This window comes from Danio rerio, chromosome 18 (genome assembly GCF_049306965.1).
Source record: "Danio rerio strain Tuebingen ecotype United States chromosome 18, GRCz12tu, whole genome shotgun sequence".
NCBI lineage: Eukaryota > Metazoa > Chordata > Actinopteri > Cypriniformes > Danionidae > Danio > Danio rerio.
In genome coordinates, this window is record NC_133193.1 from 15710001 (window position 1) to 15737114 (window position 27114).

The 27114-nt window shown below is 37.4% G+C and overlaps 1 protein-coding gene across 8 annotated transcripts in view; it reads left to right on the forward strand.

Moving 5' to 3' along the window:
- si:dkey-246g23.2 overlaps positions 1-27114 on the forward strand; it is an 85666-nt gene that overhangs the window by 20416 nt on the left and 38136 nt on the right. For 3 of the 8 annotated variants that reach the window (XM_073929922.1, XM_073929921.1, XM_073929923.1), the window contains one exon: positions 3092-6566. The exons of 3 other annotated variants lie outside the window; for them this stretch is intronic. In XM_073929922.1, the coding sequence (XP_073786023.1) occupies positions 3092-3171 (80 nt within the window). In that variant the 3' untranslated portion in view covers positions 3172-6566. Of the gene's footprint in view, positions 1-3088; positions 6567-27114 lie in introns of those variants that run through there. 2 more of the 8 variants (XM_073929919.1, XM_073929920.1) reach the window with 1 other exon arrangement.

Genomic DNA, 27114 nt, shown 5'->3' on the forward strand with positions numbered 1-27114 from the left:
AAATAAGACACAAATTTACATTAACCATTTCTTATGGTGTGTAGGGTATATACATATTTTGCAGCCAGTTTAAATGTCAATTCGTCCTCTCCGAGTATATGGTAAAGTTTTTCTGAGTCATTTAAATTAAAAAATGAACTGATCAATGTTTCAAATTGGGGGAAAAATATTTCTCTAGTGGTGCTGTATTTGGGGCAGAACAGAAGGAAGTGTGTCTCATCCTCTATTTGGTTTGTGTCACACTGTTTACATATTCTCTTTTCCTCAGGAGTCCAGGATTTTTTATGTCTGCCTTTTTCTATTTCTAGGTCATGATCACAGAGGCGATATTTAGAAAGAATGTGCTTTTCTTTTAATTGTTTTAATGATAAATAATTTGCCAACTGTGTGGTTCTATTTAGGGCCGAATAACATTTAAGTTTAGTCTGGAGGTTGAATTCAGTTTTCAGTTTTTCATCATAGTTATATTTTAATGTTTTGTCAATTTGTTTGTGAAGGTTTTGTTTGGGGACGGGTTCGGTTTGTGTTTTTTCCAGTAGCTCAGATACCAGTGTGTTTAGAGGATGAGACACTGTAGGTTTTTCATTAGCCAGAAGGGCTTTATATTGGATAGACTGGGGGTCAGACTGATGCAGGTGCAGCCAGAACTGAACAGCTCGTTTCTGAATCTCCAACTTTAGCGGGTATAAACCCAGTTCAGCCCTGCAGGCAATGTTAGACGTGTTTCTGTGGATATGTAATATGCTTTTAGCAAATTCTAATTGTGTTCGTTCAATTAAACTTTTATTCCAATTTTCAAATTTTAATACTGGTGCCCAAATTTCACTCCCATATAGTAATATAGGTTTGATAATAGCGTGATATAATTTAATCCATGTTTTAGTTGGTAACTGTAATTGGCCAAAGCGTGACTTTATGGCATAGAATGCTCTGCGAGCCCTCTCGCTCAGGGTCTTGACAGCGAGATTGAAGCCCCCAGAGGCAGAGATCTGGATGCCCAGGTATGAGTAACTGCTACAATGCTCTAGATTTTCTCCTCTGTATGTGAATTGATATTTGTGTCCCTGAGATCTGGCCTTCTTCTGGAACACCATGACTTTGGTTTTGTCCAGATTGACCGTCGGTGCCCACTCCTCACAGTACTGCTCCCACAGAGTCAGGCTGTGTTGGAGACCCTCTGCTGTGGGAGACAGCAGCACCAGGTCATCCGCATACAGCAGGCACTTTACTTTAGAGTCAAGCAGAGTGAGGCCGGGGATGCAGTCGGAGCCGTCTAGAATGTCTGCCAGATCATTAATGTAGATGTTAAACAGGGTTGGGCTCAGGCTGCAACCCTGCCGCACCCCTCGACTCTGCTGGACAAACTCTGTTCTCATATTTCCAACTTTTACAGCGCATTTACTTTTCTTATACATGGCTTCTATAATGCTATATACTTTTCCACCAATGCCAATTTGCAACAATTTGTATAATAGTCCGTCATGCCAAATAGAATCGAAAGCTTTTTTAAAATCAACAAAACAAGAGAAAATCTTTCTTTGTTTGTTCTTTATGTTTTTATTTATTAAAGTATGAAGGGAGTAAATATGGTCAGATGTCCGTTGTTTTGGTAAGAAGCCAATTTGTGATTTGTTTAGGATGTTATGTTTTGTGATGAATGTCACTATCCGGTTGTTAATAATATTGCAAAATAGTTTTGCTAAGTTGTTGCCAACACAAATGCCACGATAATTATTGGGGTCGAATTTATCTCCGTTTTTATGTATAGGTGTAATCAGTCCTTCAGACCATGTCTCAGGGATGTCACCAGAGGATAGGATCAGGTTGAATAGTTTGGCAAGAGCCCGAATTATATCAGGGCTGCTGAGTTTTAGCATTTCATTACTGATGTTGTCCTGTCCACAAGCCTTCTTCAGTTTCAGATGTTTAATGTGTTCTGATATTTCTGTTGTTGATATAATTGTGTCTAATGGGTTTTGGTGATCTTTAATTGTCTTCTTTAAATCGTCTAGTCTACTCTTGGTTTTAGTTTGAGGCTGGTTGAGTTCTGGCTGTTGGTATAATTTTTTAAAATAATTCTTCCAGACCGTGCCACATTGCAGTGATGTTTCCATTTGGGGTCTTTCAAATTTTTTAAAGAGATTCCAAAAATGGTTTTGGTCTATTGATTCATTAATTTCATTAATTTTATCATCATAATATTGATTTCTTTTGTTGCAAATCAACTTTTTATAATTTTTCAGACATTGTGAATATGCAAGTCTTAGGGTTTGATCAGCTGGTGCTTTATGCTTTTTATTAGCAATCTGGCGAAGGTCTCTTCTGAGATTTTTGCACTCATTATCAAACCAAATGTACTTTATATTTTTTTGTTTGTTTTTTCCAAATTTGAATTGTTGTTTGATGTTAGATATAGTAGTCAAAGTTTGAAATATGTTATTAAGATTGGATGTTGCAGAGTTTATTCCATTAGTATCTGGTGTGTAATTTGTGGACATAAAGAGATTTATCAGTTTGTGTACTGTAGAGCTGCACATGTTTTCTCTGAATATTTCTGCATCAGACTGACTCCAGCTGAGTTTGGGTTTTAAAGGGAACAATTTTCCTTGATTAAGGGGAGGGACATTGAGCTGGTTACATGACTGCTTCAGGTAGAGGACTGTTTGGCAATGGTCAGAAATGGGGCATTGAGGTCTAACTGTAAAGGCATTAATAAAATACGGGTCAATGTCTGTCATTGAATATTCAACTACACTTGATCCTAATTTGGAGCAATATGTAGGTCTACCGAAAGAATCTCCTTTGGTTCTACCATTTATAATATATAAACCTAGACTTTTGCAAAGTTTAAGTAATTGTTTCCCGTTTACATTAATAATGTTATCATAACTGGCTCTCGGAGTAATGGCAGATGATGAGTAAGACATGTTTTCAGATATGTGATCATTATCTACAATATTTATATAATCAATTTCTCTTCCTGTCCTCTTCCTGTCTCTCTCTCTCTCTCTCTCTCTCTCTCTCTCTCTCTCTCTCTCTCTCTCTCTCTCTCTCTCTCTGTTGCTCTCTCTTTCTCTCTCTGAATCAGCAGTGGATGAATCTGACAGAGCTCCCCGTCCCTCAATCACTCAGTCCATACTGGGCTCTGACAAACCTGTCACTGGCACGTAACAAGGTGAAAACTCAGTAAGGGGACAGTCTTCTGGAGCTCAAAACAGTGCCGCAGGGTCATTATCTGGAGCTCTTCTGACGATCCCTTTTCTAAAGCTCTTCAGCAAGTCTAAATCTCCTTCTCCTGCCATATGCACTTTCTTTTTACTGCTGCCCTTTTGCTGCTCTTTCTCAAACCCGATCTCCATAATACCTTGGGCTCCTTCTCCCTAGCTGAGTGAATCGCACAAAAACTCTAAACCTCAAATGCGAGTTAATGATAAAATGGAAAAGATATTGGTGGAAGACCAAAATAGACCTCATTTTCTTTATGTAAAAGTTTTTCTGGGTTTTTTTGGGAGGGGGTGAATCTGAACCCTGGACAAATTTTAATGAGATTCACCCCTCTAGCTTTCTCTTTGTAGTGACTCTTTCCACTCATTAATGCCTTTAGGGGTTGCAGTCTTGGCTTTTCCTGATGCAAGATTTCTAATAATGTCTGAACTTTTTTATTTTTTAACGTTTGATTTGACTGGTTTTTTGGGATCAGTTTATTACCCCATTGCCATTGGTTGGGACTTGTTTCCAGACATTTGTTGGGTCATAGAATGTTTCAGAAGTGGTGTAATATAATTTAGTGGTCAAGAATAAAGTGTGCATTTCTTTTTATAGAACTGGTTAAGACTTGCACTTGACGTTTCATGATTTATTTAACTCCTAATGAGCTCACACCATTAATCAAGTTCATCTTTTACAGTTTAAAGAGGCTTTTTTGGCCGCAAACTCTTATATATTACAAGCAAACACAATTGAATATTGAACCTGAAAGCGTTTGATGTATAATAGACACCCAATGGCTTCAAAACATTTTTGTCGCAGTGTAGGTGTGACATCTGTGGTGACAGAGTTCAGATGGATGATAGATGAAAGTGCTGGTTTGCCACCGCCTGCCCCCAGGGGTCTCTATTCCACATGTTGCAGGCTTCATTTCTATTATTAATGAGAGTTCACTTTGACCTCACACTATAAACAGTCCTGATATAATTAAGGTTTAAATAGGGGAAAGAAGAGAGAGACCTGTGGTTGCCAGAAATTTACTAAGAAAACTACAACAGTTAGAACATAAAAATTTAAAATCATTCAATTATTCATTCATTTTCTTTTTGGCTTAGTCCCTTTATTAATCAGGGGTCGCCACAGCAGAATGAACCACCAACTTATCCAGCACATGTTTTATGCAGCGGATGCCCTTCCGGCTGCAACCCAACACTGGCAAACACACCTTGCACACACTCACACACACTATGGCCAATTTAGCTTACTCAATTCACCTACCGCATGTCTTTGGGCTTGTGGGGGAAACCGGAGCACCCGGAAGAAATCCACACGAACACGGGGAGAACATGCAAACTCCACACAGAAATGCCAACTGACCCGGCTGGGGCTCGAATCAGCGACCTTCTTTCTGTAAGGCGATTGTGCTATCTAGATTAGATTAAAATATTATCTTCTATGTTATCTTTATAACATATGAAAAAAATACTTTTATGATATTCATGATAATGATTAAATAGCTATTACTGGGATGTCAATATGTGTATCACAAAGGAACAGATTGATTCTATGGTCTAGAACAGGGGTGTTCAAACTCTGTCCTGGAGGGCTGGTGTCTTGCAGATTTTAGCTTTATCCTTTCAAGTGTGTTGAGGCTAGTTGTTTCTAAAAAACCTTGTAAGAGCTTGATTAGCTAGCCCAGGTATGTCTGATTGGGGTTGGAACTAAATTTTGCAGGACACTGGCCCTGCAGGAACGAATTTGGACATCCCTGGTCTTAGGGTGTTTTCATAACTTCATTCATTAGTTTGCTTGAATCGCACTAGAATTCGTTTTCCCTCTTGGTGCGGTTCATTTGGGCAGGTGTGAATGTAGCAATCGCACTCGAGTGCGCACCAAAGCAGATCACAAAAGCTTACCAAGACCTCCTTGAGGAGGTGATCTTGGTATGCTTTTTTAAACGAACCTTGGAGTGATTAGTTTGTGGTGAGAATATGATCCAAACTAAAACAGACCCAACTGTAAAAAGTAGTGGACTAATCCAGCTGCCGTAGTCCGATGCAGTGTCCCATCTTATGGGGTGTGGAGGAAAAATATCTATTGACAGCGCTTTACCAGCAGTTTTAAACAGAAAGAGATGATTGATCTGTTGGTAATATTTCCGGAAGATGACCATATTGCAGTTTAGCAAAAATAATTTACGCCTTTTCCTTAAGTGATTTGCGATGCTCTTTCGTCGTTTGCAATGCAATAAAACATTTCCAGCCGCAGCCACGCTTTATTCTCGAAATGTATAGTTTGTTTAAAGTGATGTATACAAACTATATAGTAAACGTTACTATGACCAGGGATACAATCAGCCAGCGCAGTCATCTCTCCATAGTAAAAAGTGACATTTTGTGTCTGCTGGTTTACTTGCAGGAGTTTCATTGGCATTTCCCACACGTTAATTCTGACCAAGTGAAAAGTAGTTTAGGAAACACGTTCAATAACATCAGGCCAATGAGTGATGAGGATTTTGTCACATTACTGCATTTTGGTTCTTTTCAACTAGTTCGGACCAAAGCAATCAGTGTGATGTAAAAAAGAACCAAAAATGTATCACCAATGTATCATTTATTGCCCTTGATCCGGGCCAAAAGCACCAAACCACAGATGTGGAAGCACCTTTAAATATAATTTAAAATTAAACTATATAATAACATACTAATAACAGTGCACAACTAAACTTTTTAAAGTGTACTTCAATACTGTACATGTTCGCTTGCGGTTTACATCAGCATATGACTATTTGACGTGACTTTCTGAACTAACTTAATATAAAACAAAGTTGTTGAAAAGTTCACAATTTAAAAACCTGCAAAAGTTGAGAATGCACATTTAAAAACGCAGGCCAGCACATTCTCACCTATGAAAGGTCATCCCATTTCCTCTGGGATTTAAATCTTGGCAGTTTTTCAACTAGAGGCTGTGCAATGTTGTGGCATCTTAGAAACGTGTAGAGTTCTATGTGAGTGAGTGATGACACATTGACCATTCAAAGATAAAATAATACAAAAAACAAAAAATGTGACACAAAGCACAGTACTGTTCCTTATTGATAGCAAAAACTATTCACCATATAATCATACATGTCATGTCACACAAGAATATCTCTTTACCTTTATCATTTTGACTTGGTAATTAATAGTTTATAATTGCTAAAACCAGGTATTTGTCAATGGTTTACATGTACATGTACTGTTTTTCATCATGTATTATCTTCAAATTAACCAATAACATGATTTCTTCATGAGCATTTTTACATTCAGCTTTATTGACATCCAGAGATCCTATTTATTAAACAGAAGGTTCTTTATAGTAAAAAAAAAAAAAAAGTATTTTTCTTAAAACAAATTCTTTAGATTTAAAAATCCTCTTTTTTAAGGGATTTTTTTAAGGACTATTCCTTGAAATATTCTTGGGGGAGCAAAAAAAATGTTTCTTCTATGGCATCACTGCAAAAACACTTTTTTTTTTTTTTTTTTTTTGAACATTTTAAAAATCTGGATTTTTAATTTTTTTTACTTTTTTTTTTTTTTTTTTTTAATAAAACCAATAAACAAATGCATTCATAAGTGTTCAGAATAGTGTGTACACCCTTCAAATTTATCATTTAAATTAATATTTTTAATAACATGCTTTGTCACAACTACAAATCCGTCATGCACAACACACTCCCACCTGTTCTGTTTATACTTTGATTATACACACACACACACACACAGCTGGTAGCTGCTTAAGGACTGATTAAATGGACCATACATACACCACACAAACACTCAAGGTATGTTGCAAATCGCTTACTTATGCATTATTCTGTGGTATTTTGTAGAACAGATAAAGTAGTGCGTTCACACTACTCGAAAAAACTTGAAATAGAATAAGTGCACTTTAATTTCCCAGATGATGCACTTATTCAACCAGTAAAATGAAGTGTGAAATGTTGGACACTTAACACACTCAACAGCCGCTACTTTGCTCACACAGCGGAAGGGGCGGAGCTTTCGAACGCTCATGTTGGATTACTCTGTTTTATTTTGGATTGTGAAAGCAGAATTCTCCTACCGCCTCCCGATGGTTAATGCAGTTGAATTTATGGCAGGTATTATTTGGTAGTTTGGTCATTTATTTCTCTAATTTGGCAACCGGCAAACGTCATCAGGAAAACAGTCTGAATTTCTGATTACTAAAGAAAACTTTAGTGTTCCACTTGAGACGACACTACATGCATATACTATGCTGTTGAGTGTGTAAGTGCATAAGTACATAATGTATAGTGTTCCAGTTGGGACGAAGCTACACTTAAAACTGTGACATTACCATGCATTTTTATCCTTGCCTTGCTGTGTTTTGACCCTTGCTTTGTTTTATGTTTATCCTGCCTGCTGCCTGTATCGGTCCTCTGCCTGTTACCTTCCAGATTTCCCTATATGTTCCCGTTTGTACATGTCTGACTACTCTAAATGAACTGCACTTGCATCCTCCACCTCGTTGTCAGCATCAGTTACACTTTACAATATTATATTTGTACATATCAATAAAAAATAAAAAAATATCAAATTTAGTTTAGGTGTAGTTTGTAATTTTATTTTTGCAATATTTAGCTTGAATTATCTTTCTATTTCTAAAAACATTCAGTGACAAAAAATATTTTAATAACTATATATTTTTTTTATATATTTGTTTTGTTCAAATGCACTAACATATTGGCTTAATTTACTAAGAATGGATAAAAATATTCATTTTCAAAATGGGGTGTACTTCGTTATGCTGAGCACTGTACATCATGCATACAGAGATTTATTTAAGAGTCATCATTTTAACTTGGGATAATATACTTGAGAGTCTTGGTTATCTGGAGGTTTCCTCTGGCCTTTGTTCTGCCCTGGCCATGCGTATCATGCTGTTCTTTCTGGATTTGAGTTCCCTGGCTGCCTCATTAAAAATGACCAGCATCAGATACAGCTCTCTGGTCCACTCAGACCCCAGAGTCAAGTTCTGCCTCACGGTTAGCGCCGCTGCATATTTCGTATAATGGATCCACACTTCTCCCTTTTTCTTTCTCCAGTGACCTCAGATTCATTCCTTTGATTGCACTCTCTTGTTCTGTCTCACACACTTGTTCTCCGTCTTTATCTCTCTTTCGGTTTGTCTATTTCTCTCATTTCCTTACTCTCCCTTTCTCATTTTCTTTGCTTTCTCTCTTTCTCTCTCAAGGCCCATTAAAAGCGGATCTGTATCATCCATCAAACGCGTACAGACAGATTCCACCTATTTCATTAGGTAGGAGATAAAAGGCACCCACTGCTGTGTGCTGCACTGAGCTACGTGAGCAGAGCACAACTTTTGTTTGTCGACTAACAAAAGTTTGGATTGTGTCTGTGTGTGGAAGCTGTTGTTGGTCCTGTGGACTCTTGTGTTTCTGGATCTCCCACTGTTAGAGAGCAGCTTGTTTTGAGTAGATGCTGACATTTCAGACAGAAGATCTATTCTTGATCAGCCATTTCTAAAAGATCTTTGTTATTCTTTTTCTCTGGGTCAATTGGAGTCTTAGGGTTGATTTTCATCCAAACTAACTACATGCAGCTAATTCTATACAAACATAACAAAATAGCCTAAACACAAAAAACTTTGCTTGAGCCATTTTCTAAAGTGATTTTGCAAACCTTAGTAATGTTATCTTAGGGTGTACTCGCACTATACTATTCGAACCGTGCCCAGACGCGTTTGACGATTTATTTGACAAGTGTGAGTGCTCCGAATCGCGCCCAGTTGCAGTTTAGTTGGTCAGCGGAAGGAAGAGTTTAGCAAGGGTTGGAACAGGTGTGCCAGAGCAGGGTTTAGTTGGGCTTTATGCGATATGTTTGTAGTGTGAATGCAAAGTGTGCCTCAGAGCGAAACTAAAGGTGCTACTGTACGTCACTTTTAAGGAACCATTTCAAATGGATTTATTAATCATTCTTTCTTTTGATATAAATTTATCATTGTACGATTTATTGCGATGCAAAAATGTCACAATATGCATTGTGGCGTTATGACGATTTGATCACGATATGACGTCCGTCTTCTCTTATTAATTAAGCTGTTTGCACGTGAGCTACGTTCCACCTGCTGTCGCACGTGAGTTCAGATTGCAGCAGCAGTAATGTTAGCAGACCAAGATGAGTGGAGTTGAAATAAAGGATGGCCCATCCTCTCAAAATCAGACGTCTGGCAACATTTCGGTTGTACAGTCATTGCTTTAGACTCGTTCGCTTTTTGACACGCATACTGGGTCAAACATCCTAAGTTTTAAAGTCTTCACAGTGATTTACATAGCCTACTTTGCACAGTGACATGGATACCTCCTAATGGTGTTGAAAAAGTCACATACTGTATTTATAAGGTACAATTCACCCTAAAATATCATTCTGTCTTCATATAATGATGTATTGGCGGCCGCAAAATCACACATGACGTGAGCTGACCGTGAGCTGTTACTACAGAGGGCGGACTGATAGACGCGTGCGTATGGCTAGCTGTTTTAGCATTTAAACCTTTGTTCTGACTATCCATAAATATATTTAGAGATATCTCTAATTATATTTTGACTAGTCATAATTATAATTCGACTAGTCAGAATGACAATTAGAGATATCTGCAATTACAATTGTACTAGTACGACATCAGATTGGAGATATCTGCAAATATATTATGACTAGACATATTCCTCCATTGACTTCCATTGAAAAATATTTGCAGATATCTCTGAATGAGTTTTGACTACTCACAATTGTAATTAGAGATATCTCTAAATGAATTTAATTAAATATGAATTAAATATATTTATGGATAGTCAGAACAAAGGTTTAAATGCTAAAACGGCTTGCCATACGCGCACGTCTGCTTCAGTGAACAGAACCTACAGGTTGTGACAAACAGGTAATAAAGTAGTAGACAACATTCAGTTTGTGGAACAGAGTGATCGTTCAGGAGCCGCGTGGGAAGTATGAACAGCACTTAGCAGTGGAAATGAAACCGAAAGCGTGCACATTATTTAAACAATTATATCGCATTTTAGAGTTATGATTACGACGAGCATTAACCCTTTTGAGTACAGAGGTACACAAAAATGCATGTCAACATGATACACTTGATAGCGCCGACATCAGCGACGCCGAAGAAATAGTAAACCTGCCTAAACTGCTGAAAAGAGCCACGACTGTCCTGTGTAATGAAGAGACAGCCACCCTGTCACTCATCATGCCCAACATGAAGACAGCCATCCATAAAAAACCTCTCAGACAGATACACATCAGTTCAGGATTATCTTATAGAACTGCTGATTACCTGGAAATGTGGATTTTTTTTTTTTGCACACACAAAAAACGCAAGTGACCAAGCAAAGCCTTAAACTCTTACTGTTAAATTCAATTGAATAGAAAGCTTATTTTTTTTGCACCTTTACTTAAATTGTTCTTTAATTTTGTCTCTGTCATTTCAATAATATTTTTTTAAGAAGTTTTTAAATTGTTTTAATTACCAGAGACAGGCCTGTTTAATTTATTTTCTTAAAGAAGGTTCAGTTTAACAAGTTGAAACAAAAGAAATACATAAAAAATAGTTTACTTGGTAAAATTTGCATTTCAGTTTAATTTTCAATTTTTTATTCCAATTATCGTGATACATATCGAATTGTGAACATTATATCGTGATACACATCGTATCGTGAGCTGAGTGTATCGTTACACCCCTAATATATATATATATATATATATATATATATATATATATATATATATATATATATATATATATATATATATATATATATATATAGCTTCATATTGCAGCCTCTTGCTTGATTAACTAATCACGTTTCCGATTGTGATTCAATTTCAATTAATCGCACAGCCGTACAATTAATGGAAGTGGGCCACACCACAAAATTGGATGGGTAATAATTACTACATGTTTACATATTTTAGGTAAATCATTAATACAGAGTGAAAACAAAATTGATCCCAACATAAAGCCTTGGGGACCTATACATGGTTTTCTAAACATAAACAAACTAATCTTGAACAAACTAATGAAGGTAAAAAAAAAAAAAAGAGATTACAATTTGTTCAAATCTTTATTCATTTATTAATTCATTTCCCTTCAGCTTAGTCCCTTTATTTATCAGCGGTCACCACAGCGGAATGAATCTACTTGTTCAAAGCTTAGAGGACAAAAAAAGTGCACATAGTTGAGGGAAAATTAATGTTTTTTTTTTTTTCCTAAGGTCATCTTTGTTTTCCATTATAGACTTGAATTGTAAGAATCAAGTCTTTATGAAGGCATTTCACCCCCTTGACATTGCAGTGAGATAGTAATTAAAATGGGTCCCAAAATATAGCCTTGGAGAATCTCTTTGGGGCAACCAAGAATATAACAGGAAGATTTGTAAATATGCTTTCAATAATCACATACTACAGTAACACACTACACACACACTACAGTAAAAAATTACTGTATATTTCCTGTTGGGCATTGTTGGTTGACCACCATTGAAACTACTAAATTAATTTTGAAAGATTTAATATGTAAAAATTAAATTACCTGTTCTTTAAATCTTCCCTAAAAACAGGAGGTTGTCATAGGTGGAAACATCAAGTTAAGTGTTTGCAATGACCCTTCACCCACTTGATCTTGTGGTGAGATGGTGTGATGGAGATGACAGTAAACCATCAACATTAAATATGAATGACAAATAGAAAGCAGGAAGAGGTTTGCTGAGATGCATTTGCTAAAAGAGTCGCAGCCTGTAATGTGCTGGACTGTCAGAAGTGCAAGTGTGTGTTTTGCACTGCCCATTTATTTTTATATGTACTGGGGCAAATATCTGACAATGGGGGATCTGAGCTCCTACGGGCAGCGCTGCGCCATATATTCATTCAGAGGGAGATGCGGTATAAGAGACGGTCAAACTAAATAATGCATTCTTGTCCTGTGGCTGTACATCCTGCTTTTTATCACACAGCTCTATTGAATATTTGAGTTGTGGCATTGGGCGGTCAGATATTTTTTTCCTAATGACTGCTAAAATGTATATCACTGTGGCCTGTGGCAGCATTCTAGGGGTACTGTTTATTGCTTTTATCGCTCTGTGGTGTGTCTCTGTTCAAAACCGCATACATTACAATAGCTAATTAGTATAATCATTAGAATCCGAGGCACTCACTAGCAATTCTGTAGACATGCTTTTTTTCGTACTTGGGCCCACTTTTGCCTTCAAAACAGCCTTCGTTCTTTGATTTAACAAGATTCTACAAACATTTTCAGTGATTTTGGGCTATGTTGAAATCTCAAATTTCTCTTGCGAGTGGTATTTGCGCCACCAGAGGCCGCTGTTGACTGACTGACTGATTGATTGAATGACTGACCCATCCTTCTACTTCCTAAAACCCAACCGATAGTGTTTTCAAAAGCACCAATTGACCCGCCCATCCACTTCCCTAAACTCAACTGACAGTTTTCGAAAGCAATCCAGAAAAAGAAAAGCCCTCTACTGGTTTTTACCATGTTTTAAAATTTTACTACATTCTCACCCTGTTATTTACTTGTTTATTTAATTTTTTGGCTGTTTTTGTCTCACCTGCTTACTGGAACCATTCTTCACCGGACTCGAACCCCGTCGTTATGATCAGCTCCTTTCTGCATCAGCATGGAGAGCTAACTGTATAAACTGGTAACAATGGGAAAGCAGTTCATACGAAGGTAATCGGTCAGCTGGTTAATGCAAAAAAGAACAACGTCATACCACCCTATAGCGTTCGTTTTAAAGCCGAAATGCAGCCATAGGTACTTCTGACTACATAATTCACGTTCTCCAGAAATGTATTTAGGGCTACGTTTTCAGAATAAACCGGTGTGCGTTATTTTTAAGAAGCAAAACAGCAGTCTGTGAGGGTATTACGATTCACCATAATGTAGATGCAAGTGATTTCAGCTAGCGATTTTAGTTTAATTTGTTGTTTAATTTACAATATTAAAAGTGATTTTTGTTCTAACCAACACCTCAAATCAATATTTTAGAAACCGCTTTTATTTCTTGCAGCTGGACAACAGAAAACTTGCAATGATCACCTCAGGTACCCCTTATGTGCTTTATTCAGTGGTAAATGCTAACAATGCGAGTTTGAATGCCATTTTTCATGACATTTATAGCCGTAATACTGAATGCAGCAGCAGATAGTTCACCTCAGAACTTAAAAATGAAATAAACCTTTTGAAAATGAACTTTAGAGCTGTGACTCCAAACCAACACATACGTGATTTAGCATCTACATTTAATAATGTTAAAGAGGTTTAATGTGTATTAATTGGGCTATAAGCCTTACCATTTCGTTGGAGTGCAGTAAGTGCACTACACTATTCTGCGTTTCTGATTGGTTGTATCTAAATTTCTGTTGTGTTGTGTCTAGTGCAAACAGCTAAACTGCTTATCACTGCAAATCTCTGTTGTTAGGACACTGGGTTACAATGGGGCTTACCTAATGTTTACGTTCATAATATTTATATTATTTTCTAATTAATAACCTCATGTGGAACTCTGAATCTGCGTCTCATTTCAGAGTCTGCTATTATCCACCAGGGGTCACATTTTGATCGTGAATACATGCTTGGAAAGTGTACCTGACTGAATGAATGAAATATGCTGTTGAAATATAATAGCCTAAATTGGCAGTGGGCAGGTTAAAAGAAGCAAAGACAGCCTTCCGGCACGTAACTCACATTTTCAAAGCAGAATATCTGACTTCAGCATTGTTTTTCAAATAAACAAGAATGTTCACTTATGTTTCTTAAATATCTGCAAACATATTAGTATTTTTATGATTTAGAAGACTCAAAATCTTACTTACAGCACCTTTAACTACTAGTGTTATCTTTTCTTTTTTTCTTTTTGAAGTAATATCATGGTTAATTTTTGTGAGTTTGAATTATATATTTGTCAAAACTGATTATATATATTCTCAAAATATTGAGTTTAAATGAGCCAAACAATACAAAATGTAAGTAAATTGTCATACTTTTGCCCTAAAAAGTTATTAACATAAATGTTGAAGGTTATGCCAGCAAAAGTTTTCAAAACCGTCTTAATGTGACCTTCATATCGCTAAAAAAAGAGAAGGCTCTTAATTTTATGAACATCATCTCATGAAAGACAAAAGTTCCCATACTTGAAAAACACACATTTATGAATAGACAGGTTCACCTTGAGGCTTCGTAATCCCACATCTGCTTTAGTTGTTGATGAATTGTTCTGCTGTGACTTTGAAATGAGTTTTTAATCTCTCTCTCTCTCTTTTCACACACACTCTCCTCCATCTGTACATTGTCCATTTTTGTCCTGATAGCACTTTTATCCCATTCTCATTAACACAAGTTTCACACCCTTGCCTTTCGCAGTGAATTTTGTCATTGACTGAATTGTGCAGCATCTCTGCAGTGTTTATGCAGTCGTGGTGCGGCACAAATGGCTGCATTGTCATAGCAGGTAAATTCTACATTGGCTCAGCCTTGTTGTTTGGGGAATCCCTCCTGCAGCGTCTGTGTGTGTGTGCGTGTTCTCATTGTGTCCTTGACTCATCGTCAGTGCGTAGTCTTATGTAACCTGTATCCGAGTTGCTTTTAGTGCTTTCTCTCTCTCTCTCTCTCTCTCTCTCTCTTTCATCAAGCCTTTCTCTCTCACTCCTGCATGCGTAATGCTGTCTCGTAACTCCAGAATCCCTGATGAAATACTGGCCAGTGCTGACAAGCTGTCGATTGTATTTTTGCCTGGGTAATCGCTGACAGACCGAGAGGGAAGCAGTGAGGGTGAGATTTCATCATACAGCAGAAAGTCCATCACTTGACATTCAGGTGGAAGTGTGGACACTTGAGTTAAGAGTCCTTTAATTGGTTTTCAGTGATCACACAATTCCATTGCTGTGACCCTTTATTAGTTGACCAGTTGAGTTCTATGTAAATATTGAATGAAATAACCATTGTTAGCCAACAAAGGTCGAAAGTTCTGTTCTTACAAACATAGTCATCATTCCAACGAACATTGGCAAACTGAGTCACAAACTTGTACGCTTGCAACTACACCTCTAGAGCTGTAGTTAGAACCATAGTTCCTGGTTGTGTTCTTTTCCCAGTTATCCTCCTGATGCCTTATTCCTTTTGAACATTCCAACATTTAAACTTGGAATTACTTTAAAAAAGGATTAATGTCATCTCTCTTAGGTGTCATTTGCTTTCAATGTGTTATTTGCAATTCAGTTTTAACCATCTTCATATTGACAATTGCGTTCCCTTTGCAGTGCACTTTGAAAACATTTATGCCATTTTGAATGCATCCGTGGCTCATGATGAAAACTTCAGGTGACCTAATTTTCAAAAGCGGAAATTATGTCTCCAATGCTTATGAAAACAAAAATATATAGCATACAATAATGCTTTTAATTTATAGTAGGTTATTTATTAAATTTATCTGTAGGCCTATATGACATGGACATGTTGGTTAGAACATTTCTGCAGTGGTTTGAAGGTGTCAAATTGTAAAAAAAAAACACTTTAAAAATAAATAAATAAACAATATCCTACTTAATATTTATAATACAAACAATTATAATAAATTAATAATAATAATAATAATTATTATTATTATTATTATTATTATTATTAACTATGATTTATTTTCTTTACTTATTAAATGCCCCTCTGTAAATTACAATCATTAGCCTAACATGATTTATATGACTTAACTTTTATTATTATTATTTTTTTTTTAGGGGTTTTTCACCTTTAATTTGGATAGAATAGTGGAGGTTACAGACCTTGGTAAAGGACCTTGAGCCGGGAATCAAACTCAGGTCTCCGTGAGCACCATGGTGCTATATGTCGGTGCACTTAACCACTAGGCTATTGACATGATTTAACATTTTACATGGTTCAAATAATGAATCTGCAACAAAGCAACTATGATTTTTGGAAACACTCGTCAATACATTGTTCTTTTCCCAAACATTTAGCCAAGAGTTATGTCGTTGTTTAGGAAGAACTATTTTGATTATTTGATTTTATGACACGACTGTCTGGAATACTTGCTTCTGAATGACCATTTGTGACATTCCAAGGTATGCTATTCCAAGATAACAACTGCTGAAACCATCAATACAAGCTCATCCTGATACTTTGACCATCAGTGACAACCAAGCGGCAACCTCCCGCTCTCCCTCGCGAAGCAAATACGGAAGTAACTGAAACTGCAATTCATAGAAATTCCGCTAGTCCTGGCTCCATAATAAAGCAAATTTCTATTGACTCCACTGTAAAAATGGCCAACTTTACAGCAGGAAAAAAAGGTGTTTACAGCCTGGTACAAAGAACGATTTTGGTTTATATAGCTAATATTACCCTTCATGAATTTTTTAAAAACTCATCCGTTTAGTTTATATCAAGTTATTTTAAGTCTGCATAATTAAGTTCATGGCCACTTGAGTGACAGCTAGGTCTCGCTGGTAGCCGTCACTTCACCTCAGCTGATTTACTAACACAGACTATATTTAAAGTATTTAGAAGTAATTCACGTTTTCCTCTAGTAGAAAAACATCATAAGAACGATGCTCTATGTAAACACTTTATTGATATAGTACACAACCAAGCACATGTGGTCAGAACACAAGCGAGTCGCAGGTAATGAAGTATTAAGCATTTCTACCAAAGAAAGGCCTATCTAAGCAAAACACTAGCAGGCGTCTTTAGCTCCACTCGCGCTCCGCCTCTTTCCCCTTGTATGGTGTTCATCGTTGGGTGCGATGACGTGCAAACAAAATGGCAATGATTGGCCATGCCTACTTGTAACTTTTATTCAAAAACCCATGGGTATTTTTATATATATATACATATATATATACATATATATACATATATATATATATGTATGTATATATATATATATATATATATATATATATATATATATATATATATATATATATATATATATATATATATATATTACAGTCTACAGTGAACACGCTCATATTCATGTACAGTATATGCTTGTCAACCCTGTTCCTGGAGATCGACTTTCCTGCAAAGTTAAGCTCCAACCCTGATCAAACACACATGAACCAATTAATTAGGACCTAAACAGCACTTGATAATTACAGGCAGGTGTGTTTTGATATGGGTTGCACTGAAATCTGCAGGAAGGTCGATCTCCAGGAACGAGGTTGGTCACGGCTGGTGTATGCTCTATTCAGTCATTTTTGTTAATGTCAGCTTTGTCTTTAATTAAAGAATTAATCAACTTTCAGGCCTCAGAACAATATTTTGTCAATTTGTTTTACGTTTTCTTGCAAATAGGCATGTAATAAGCATAAAAAAGTACATCCGGGTGGTTGTTTTCACACAATAATTTTTTTAGTGTATATAACTGTTTGATAAAACAGTTTTGCTTAGATGCACCACAAATTATTGACTATATTCAGTGAGAAATGGATAAAAATATTGTGTACTTATTTATGCTGATCTCTGTTTATACTGCATAGTTTAATAATAACATGCTGTTATTTGTTGTCACTGTTTCTTATGAGTTCCAGCTAGATAGTCCTGAAGGTTATGATTAATTAACCTCTTTGGTTTCAGAACAATTTTGTGGGCTTGTTTTAGTCTCATGGGCCGAGACCGTAGCTAAACTTGTGTTCCCTCGGCACAGCTGGGTAAAGTGATAAAGCTTTCTGCATGAGCCCTCCCTCCACGGCCACCTGCCCTCACCACGCTTAGCTGGAAGATGACTAAATGCACAGGTAGACTTGAAGAATTGCCTTGGCAAAGCCATCTCAATGTCATTGCCTGAGGTTAGACAACGGTAAAGCATGACTGGTGAACTCAAACACAACAGACATGCAGGTCACAGTCTTGAGAGTCGTTCACCCTCAAACATCTAATCAGTCTTTCCACCCCTCTTTTATTTATCAAAGAGAACAATTAAGATTTAGTAGGATAATCTGGACACTTGCACACACAATGTGAAGGTGATCAGAGTGTCCATCAGCGGGAAAGCAGCTGGCGTGTGATAAGCTAAAGGAAAATAAGGCCTCTGTTCAATAGTGGTGTTAAATATTGACCACTACACACCATCAACACGGGAGCTGGGTGGTAGATAAGCTGCTTTAAATGACTGATAATCCCTATAGTGTACGTCCTCTCTGGCCACCTTTTCCCAGATGTTGAGTTTTACTGACCTAAATAGCTGGAGAATGTAGATAAAGTTGACATGGATTAGTGAAAAAAATGATGATGTCCTGTGGTATTTGGCATCAAAATATTAACAGCAGAACCTTCAAGTCCTGTGGAGCAACTTTGGATTGAACTTGGTCAAGCACATACCACAGATGCTCAGCTGTATTGAGATGCTCAGTTGAATTGAGATTTAGGGCACACTCAGACTATGCTATACGAAGCATGCCCAGGCACGTTTCCCGGTTCATTTGAGAAGTTTGAACACTCCGAATTAGGCTTAGGCATGGTTCAGTTGGCTGGACTGGTGGGTAGAGGCGTGCCAAAGCGTGGTTTAATTGGGCTTTGGCACGGTACGATTGTAAAGTGAGTGCAAAGCACGCCTGATCCTGAAACTGAAGACAAGACGTGAGTTTTAAGGGACTGTTTTATTCTTACTGTTTAAAGAATGCAAACTGTCGTAGTTTATTAAAGATACAAACCCCTCTCTGCACGACAGCTGCACCTTCAGCAAACCTCCTAATACTTACAGCACGAGGACTTTTATAATAATTTATGAGCGTCAAAAGTGGCTGATCTGTTCGGCAAAATATTTGGCTGTGTGTCACTGCATCCCAAACCACTAAAATGATATAACTAAAACAATCTCCACTGTGCTGAGCAAGTGCGATTCTCTTCTGTTAGACTGAACAGCCATTGATGGCGTCTCCTGTTAAACTGAACAGCCATTGATGGCATAAGTGTGCTCCGGCTCAGATGCAATGTGAGTGCAGGCCGTCGGGGGAGAGGGGAGGTGTTACAAGTGTGCTTCAGCACGGTTCAAGGCAACTGTACATAGTGCGAGTATGCCCTTAGAGGCTAAGGTAATACCTTAATCAGGGGTGCCTAAACTCGGTCCTGGAGCACCAGTGTCCTGCAGAGTTCAGCTCCAACCTTAGTTAGACACACCTTGACCAGCTAATTTAGCTCTTATCACTAGGTTTACTAACTTCCAAACAGGTGTGTTTAGGCAAGTTGGAGCTAAACTCTGCAGGGCATCGGCCCATACCTGTCATTTTTGGGATGTCAAAATAAGAGACCCCCCCCACCACTACATGAACTGACTTTTTAAGGATTGCATAGGAGTCGCTATAAAATAGAAATAGAAAAAGGAATCCCACTGTTTTTATATTTATTTCCAATTGTTTTCATGCATAAATGAAATAAAAGCACAAAACATATTCCCATTTAAGAGCAAGGTGCATCCCCTGGTGGTTTGGCGGTATAGGTTGCGTATAGGGAGGATCGGCTCTTTGATGTTCATTGCCATCTTTCATAGAAAGATAAAAAAATTATGGGAGAAATACAGGAAAATACCTTTACGGGATGATAGCAGGAATGAGTTGTAAAACACAGGAAATCCGGGGAAATATGGGAGGGTTGACGGGTATGCAACAGCCCTCCCTGCCTTAACCCCTTCATCATGTTCTTAAAATCCTTACCACCAGGTAACACTACAGTCAGGGGAAAACCTGCTCTCAATTGACCTCCAATGATTTACAGGGACTGTCGTTTTCCAACAGATCAGTACTTTGAACATTATCGTTGTCTCACAGTGAATCAAACGCACAAGCCTTGCTGTTTAATGCTGTGTTCACACCACACAGCGTCAAATCCGCTTCATTTGCGCATCAAATTCACTTCACAACAGACGCAGATTCGCATCATAGGCAGGGCTTCTGTCTCCCCGGTGACTAGCTTCATTGCTAAATGGCTAACATGGATTTTATTGAGAAAATAACTATGTTTATGTGCTTTATGAAGGCTGAAAAACATTGGCAACTCGTTTAGAGCAGTTTCTGAGTCCACTAGATCCTTTCAGAGGTGCACCCAGCTCTGTGAGCTCATAAACTCCTACAGAAATTTAACCTTGATGATGAAGCATTCAGCGGTGCTTCTGACTGAGCTGAGCCTCAAAGAACTGTCATAATCACGCCCCCACAAGAGCAAGCTCCTGATTGATTAATTGATTAATGTCCACTGAATTTCAGATTTTCCAACTCGAGGGATTTGCGCGTTAAGTGCGTCAAACACTCAATTCGTAAGTATTGCGCCATTCACGCCATGCCTTTTGTGCAATTCACATTAATCGCGTCGCAGGATGTCTATTTGCGCCTTTGCATTGACTTAACATGTAAATCACTTCCGATTGACGCTTCTTCCGCGTCTGGTGCGAACACGGCATAAGAGAAACACTGACCAAGTTGCCTCGCCACAAAAAGTCACTAATATCTACATCACTACCAATTTCGGTAACACTTTTTTTTTGATGGTCCATTTGAGTATTAGTAAACTGTCAGCTTAATATCTATTGATACTGCTCCTTCAACAGACGTGTCAACTTACACTAACCCTAACCCCAACTCTAACTCCAACCTAACAGTCTACTTATAATTTACCGAGAGTTAGTTGGCATGTAGATGCAATATAACTTAATTCAACAAACGGGCCATCAAAATAAAGTGTGACCCCAATTTCTCCTACATTGGAAATATTGATTCACAGTTTATTGTTTGCTTACCATCTAACCTAACAAAACCTTAATATGTGATTTGAAGATGATCAATCATATTTGCTTTACTTAGTCATACTGTTTTGGATCATCGGTTTTGTGTTCATTTTTTTATTGTGGTTGCATAGGTTAAAGTGTTGATTGAGCTGTGTCTTTCCAATTTGATGACATGACATTGTATATTAATGACATTGTAATCAGCGATCGTATTTGAACACTTTTTTTTTTTCCTGCATTTCTGATGTCCACCCTGAGCAGTCTTGCTGTGCTGTGATTGCAGTATGGTTTCTAGGTTCTTGGTGCTGTTTTGTCTCAGTTAATCTGCATGAGTCGCCAGCAACTCCAGCCCAAGGTTGCTTTATGAGAAAAGAACATCGACCTTTAAGGATCACAAAAGGTCAGGCTGCAGTGCCGTGAATTGCTAAGGTTAAATTAATCACTGGACTTTGCATTGTCAGGCAGTCAAACCCCTGGTGACATCTCTCTGGCATCTACACACAGATGTTCGACCTCTAGCTGCTGAAGTAGTGTTTTCACAGGCTGTTACTAGTCACTCACCCCTGGGGTCGACTGCTTAATTACCCCTCCTAATCCCCTACCTAATTATCTGTTTTCATCTAATTTAAAGTCACTATTTAGATGGGATCTTGATCGATTACCTGTTTCCAAATTTCAACATACAAATGTTATCCAGCCAAGGGCGAACCTTGAGGCGACCCATCACACGTTTATAGGTTTGTCAACCACTTTCTAACTACCCTGCAGTGATGTATTGCTGTAAAGTTGCATCAGGGCTGTCAGAGTACCAAGGTTACCTGTAGGTTGTGGAGACGTTTGGTTCGGGACTCTCAGAGTGGGACTTTTGTGCCCATTCCAGATGTTTCCTCGTATTTCCACCAAAGCATTTTAGAAGTACGACACATGCATTTATAAAAGGCACGGTTCTTTTATAAACAGCTTCACTAATTAACCCACAAGGTTGCTAATTAATATTCAAGAGCTCCAAATGGATGTTAATGTTGATAGACTGGTCACACTTGACTGGAAATAAGTACATGCTATGGGCACGCATCCATGTAATCCAGTGCAAAGAAGTGTGTGTATCATGCTATTTCATGAATATTCATAGAGTGCAGTTTTGAGTGTCAGTCAAAAAGACACAGAATGAGAAGGTTCATTAGAACTCACATAACTTGATCACTAGTGTATTATGTGTGTGTGAGTAAGAGAAAAAGAACTGCTTAATGTAAATAGAATGGACACACTTGACAGGAAATATGCTGAACGCATGAATACTAAGTGTCAATGCAAAGTGGTATCATTGTATTTTATAAATATTCATAAAGTGCATCTAGTCTGAGCGGTTGTGATTATGTCGGTCAAAAAGAAAAGAACTACTGAATAGTACAAACGAGGAGGCGGATTAAAAACTCGTGTGTGTGTGTGTGTGTGTGTGTGTGTGTGTGTGTGTGTGTGTGTGTGTGTGTGTGTGTGTGTGTGTGTGTGTGTGTGTGTGTGTGTGTGTGTGAACCAAGGTTCTTATAGTTAACAAAAATAAATTGTTGGTAACTGAAATAAAAATAAAAACGAGTTATTTTAAAAACTAGAACTAACTGAAACTGTATTGTGTACATACAAAAAAATAACTAAAATTAAAGCAACATTGTCTTTTGTTTTTGTCTTAGTAAATCTATTTAATACATAAGCCTGTTAATACAAACACTGCCAAGTGTTTGACCTTGGTTCGGCGATGTCATCCAATTTGGCATTGTTCAATGTACCATGGTATCGTCGTCGTAGGTGGTGGTGAATTAATTATTAATGAGTAATGAATTCATTTATAACAAATTAATTATATAACATGGTCTTTGTTTTATCCATAACCAAATCATAAATAAATAAAGGTAAGTTACACAGAAATTACCATCTGTCAGTCAGTTTTTCCATGGGACTCTGGCATGAATAGACAGAGTGATCTAGGTACAAGCGTGAAAGCGAAAAATTGAAGCAGTGTACTGACGCTGTGACAGGTTACCTGATAGATTAAAAAGACTGAAGAGTCGTTAGATAGAAAAAAAGATTAAATAAATATCACATTTGACAACTATAGTGAGATGAAATCCAGCAATACATCCTTAATAAACTGCCCGACGTGCACTGCTCTCTGGGGTTTTGTGCTCAAAGCACCTGCTGACTACCTGGAGCTATAACTCATGACAGAATGTGTGTGTGAGTGTGTGTTTTGTGTGTGTGGTCATGTGATGTGCGCTTTTAGTGGTATAGTGTGAACAGAGATGTTTTCAGAAATGCTAGGTGAAACGCCAGTATGGACATGGATGTTTTTGTTCTAAAATGGCATTTTAAAACTAAGATGTGTTAGTGTAAATGGGGCCTAAGTGTGTGTTTTTCATGAGCGGGTTGCTGCTGCGATGGGGGCGGGGTGGAGAATTGCGACGCCAGCTCAGCATCATGATGTCTATCGGCCATCAGCGATGGACGATGGCATCGTCTATCGACCCAACCCTAACCCCTACAGCATCTCAGAGTCTTTAATCCTGATGCCATTGACCATATCAAGCCGGTTCTCCTCCAGTTATACCACGACAAAAACACAAGTGTACATGACAGCAGCACGGAGACAACATTAAACATTGAATATGACCCGAGCAGACTCTAACTGAACAGATACAGTACATCACAGCCTAAGAGTAAACCGAGGGTTAAATGAGAGGATCTGGCGAAACGTAAGTGAATTTAAAGCGTAAAAAGCTTTATTTATTTAAAGCAGTAAAAGCTTTTCCGATAATGATAATTTTTAACTGACTGAAATTATGATTGCTGACTATATACTTTTGATATGTTGATTGTAAAATTGGGAAGTTCCGGTTCACATTAAAGATCCAAACTTCCTATCACTACTGTGTATCTAACCTCAGAAGTAACCTTGTACACTCATTTTACTTAAGGCTGCTATCTTGTGGGCTGTTGAATTTGAGTTTGAGGATATTGATAATAGTGTTTTTGTGTCAAAAAATGTAGCCTGTCTTTTGTTGAGTTTTTATTATGTATTTATTTTAATGATTTTAAATCTTGCACCTAAAAAATATCCTTATTTACACAAAAACAACAAACAAAAAACTAAATGTATTACTGAAACTAATAAACTACACTGAAACTAGGGAATTTCTAAAATAAAGTCAAATAAAAACTAGCAAATCTGCCTCTAAAAACTAATTAAAACTAACTGAATTTAAAAACAAAATGTCAAAACAATAAAAACTAAAGCTAATGAAAAATCTAAAACTAAAGTAACCTTGGTATGAATTAAAGATGGCTATTTCTGAACATGTTACCAGCTTATTAATTATTCAACTATTCTGGACATCTGTTCATGAGCATGGCTACTTTAATTACTGTGTTCCCAAAACCCAGAAACCTAGTGAAGCCACCATAGAGCGGCGTCTAAACATTGGCAACACTGTAGAAAACTCATTAGGCTCCTCATAAGTCTGACACAATTCTAAATACCTAATTCACACACATGCAATTCACAGAAAAGAATTAAAAGTTTTAGCCAGTAGGTCTGTAACATTAATGCAATCGATGTCAATATAAACATGCACATTCTTTGTTCACATTTCCCCTCTTCGAAAGTTTACTTTTTGGCATGGTTCGGTTCATAAACTCTGCCAGAGTTAGCGCATGAATATTAAATGGGTTATGTGACGTTTATTGTAAATGATTTGCAAGAAGGCAGATTTAGGTAGGTGAGGTCTAACCCCTGTGGGATGAGCAATTACTGTATGTGAGTTTATTCGACCCACAGCTAAAGCAGACATTTTTGCTAGATTTCAATGCTGCAGTTTTACACAGTTGAGTGGTGTGGTCAAACTAAATCATCATTAAAATATTAATATGGCCCAAGAAGTTTGAATTCATGTAGGCATTCCCATAGGTGGCATGTAATAATTTCTAGATGCTCCATTATAAAAATGATGGCTACACTGAAAATTTTGAATAGATTTGGAATATAAAACCAAACCTCAGCAAAGTTTAGCCTAGTATTTAATTTTTTTTTCTGCTGAAAAGAGGTTTAGTAATTGCAGCGGCTTTAAATGAATAATTGAAAATCCCCCCAAATAAATATACTATTCCTCAAGCCATTGAATATGCAGGTGACTTTTTTCATTCTGAAAACGTACATACATTTCTGGAGAGCGCCAAATACGTCCCAGGAGCTAGTGTTCTAGTCTCTAGCTAGTGCTATTAGCACATGCTCCACTCTTGTAAATCCACCAGAGGCCGCTGTCGACTGAATAAATGACTAAATGACTGACCGGTCGACTAACCCATCCTCCTCCTTCCCTAAACCCAACCAAAAGTATTTTCAAAAGCACCAACTGACCCAAACACCCACTTCCCTAAACCCAACCGACAGTTTTAAAAAGCAATCCAGAAAAAGAAAAGCCCCGGCCCCATATTTTCCACGTTTTCAGTTTTTTCCACATTCTCATCCTGTTATTTACTTGTTTATTTTATTTTTTGGCTTCTGTTTTTGTCTTACCCGTTTTCTGGAACTGTTCTTCGCCAAACCCCATCATCGTGGTCTCTGCGTCTTAAGTCCACATGGCAAACTAACTAGACTAACTGGTAATAGCGGGAAAGCTGTCCATATGGAGGTAAGCAGTCAGCTAGTAAGCCCTAAGAGGGACGGTGTCATTTTGCCCCGTGGCGTTCGTTTTAAAGATAATATGCAGCCATACGTACTTCTGGCTACATAATTCTTGATCTCTAGAAATGTGTATAGGGCTACGTTTTCAGAATGAGTCTATGTTGTTGGTTTTTAGCTGAATCAAACTTTCAAACAAGTTAAAATCAATTCATGTGACTTCTGATAATACACTGAAATCTTCTAAAGTGAAACACTGAGTCTGTGCAAGATAATTAACACTATTTAAAATATTTTAGCTTTAGACTGTAAAGTGTTTGCCCAGGCTGTGGATTAAAGCTAATAACATTGGAAATAATGTTTAATTCTGGGCCAGTTGGCATTTCTGTGTGGAGTTTGCATGTTCTCCCTGTTTTGGTGTAGGTTTTCATCAGGTGCTCCAGTTTCCCACAGTCTGAAGACATGCTATATAAGTGAATTTGAGTAGTGTGTGCGAATGGGGAGTAAAATATCTGTATATTAAAATCTTTAGGTTTACTATCCTTTTAAGTCCAAATTCGCACATAGACACACTCTAAACTCAGTTCCTTATACCCTGTTCAGTTCGAAATTATTGAGCAGTTTTATTGTTGAACTAATTGCTTATTGAGATTCTTTGCTTCATCCCATCCTCTTGTGCATTTGTCTTTTGTGAACGACCAGCCTTTTGGGGACTTGAATGTGTTAGTGGTTGTAAAGATGAAGTATTCTCAAAATTAGCAATCAGAATGGCCAATATCTCTTTCCTGAGTGCCTTTGGCCTTCATCTGGACGACCTGCTGTCAGAGGGTTTTAGTTGATCCAGAAAGGCTTAACATCTTGCCAAGTCAGTGAAAACAGAAAGTTTGGCTGCAAGTTAAATAGAACTTGTCTGATAATTCAGAGCGTTCTCTAATTTTAAATTTTTTTTTTATTTTTATTTTTTTATATATGTTCAATAAATCTAGAATTTTTTTTTGTTTATGAACAACAAGGCATTCATTTAATCAAATGCACAGTACTTTTGCATAAAAACAATGGACTGCAAACCAAACTGTGCTTACTTTTTCTATAGAGATGACAATATTCTCAAAAAATATTCTCAAAGCAATCCCCATTCATATGGATCCTAAACATTGTATTACACAATTCAGACGAATGTCTGTCCAGTGTTTTCATGTTATAAAAGAAGATTAGGGCTCTTTTTTTAAGTATCTATTTGCAAAGACTAAAGTGCATGGTGCAAAAGCATTAAGGGTGTGTCTGAATCCACTTTTGTTATTTTAAAGATGGAAAAATAGGTGTTGCGCACTGAAGCATGGTCTAACAGGGTTGTGCTTATTCTCTTAGTGAGTAAAGTGTGTTTTAAGCATAA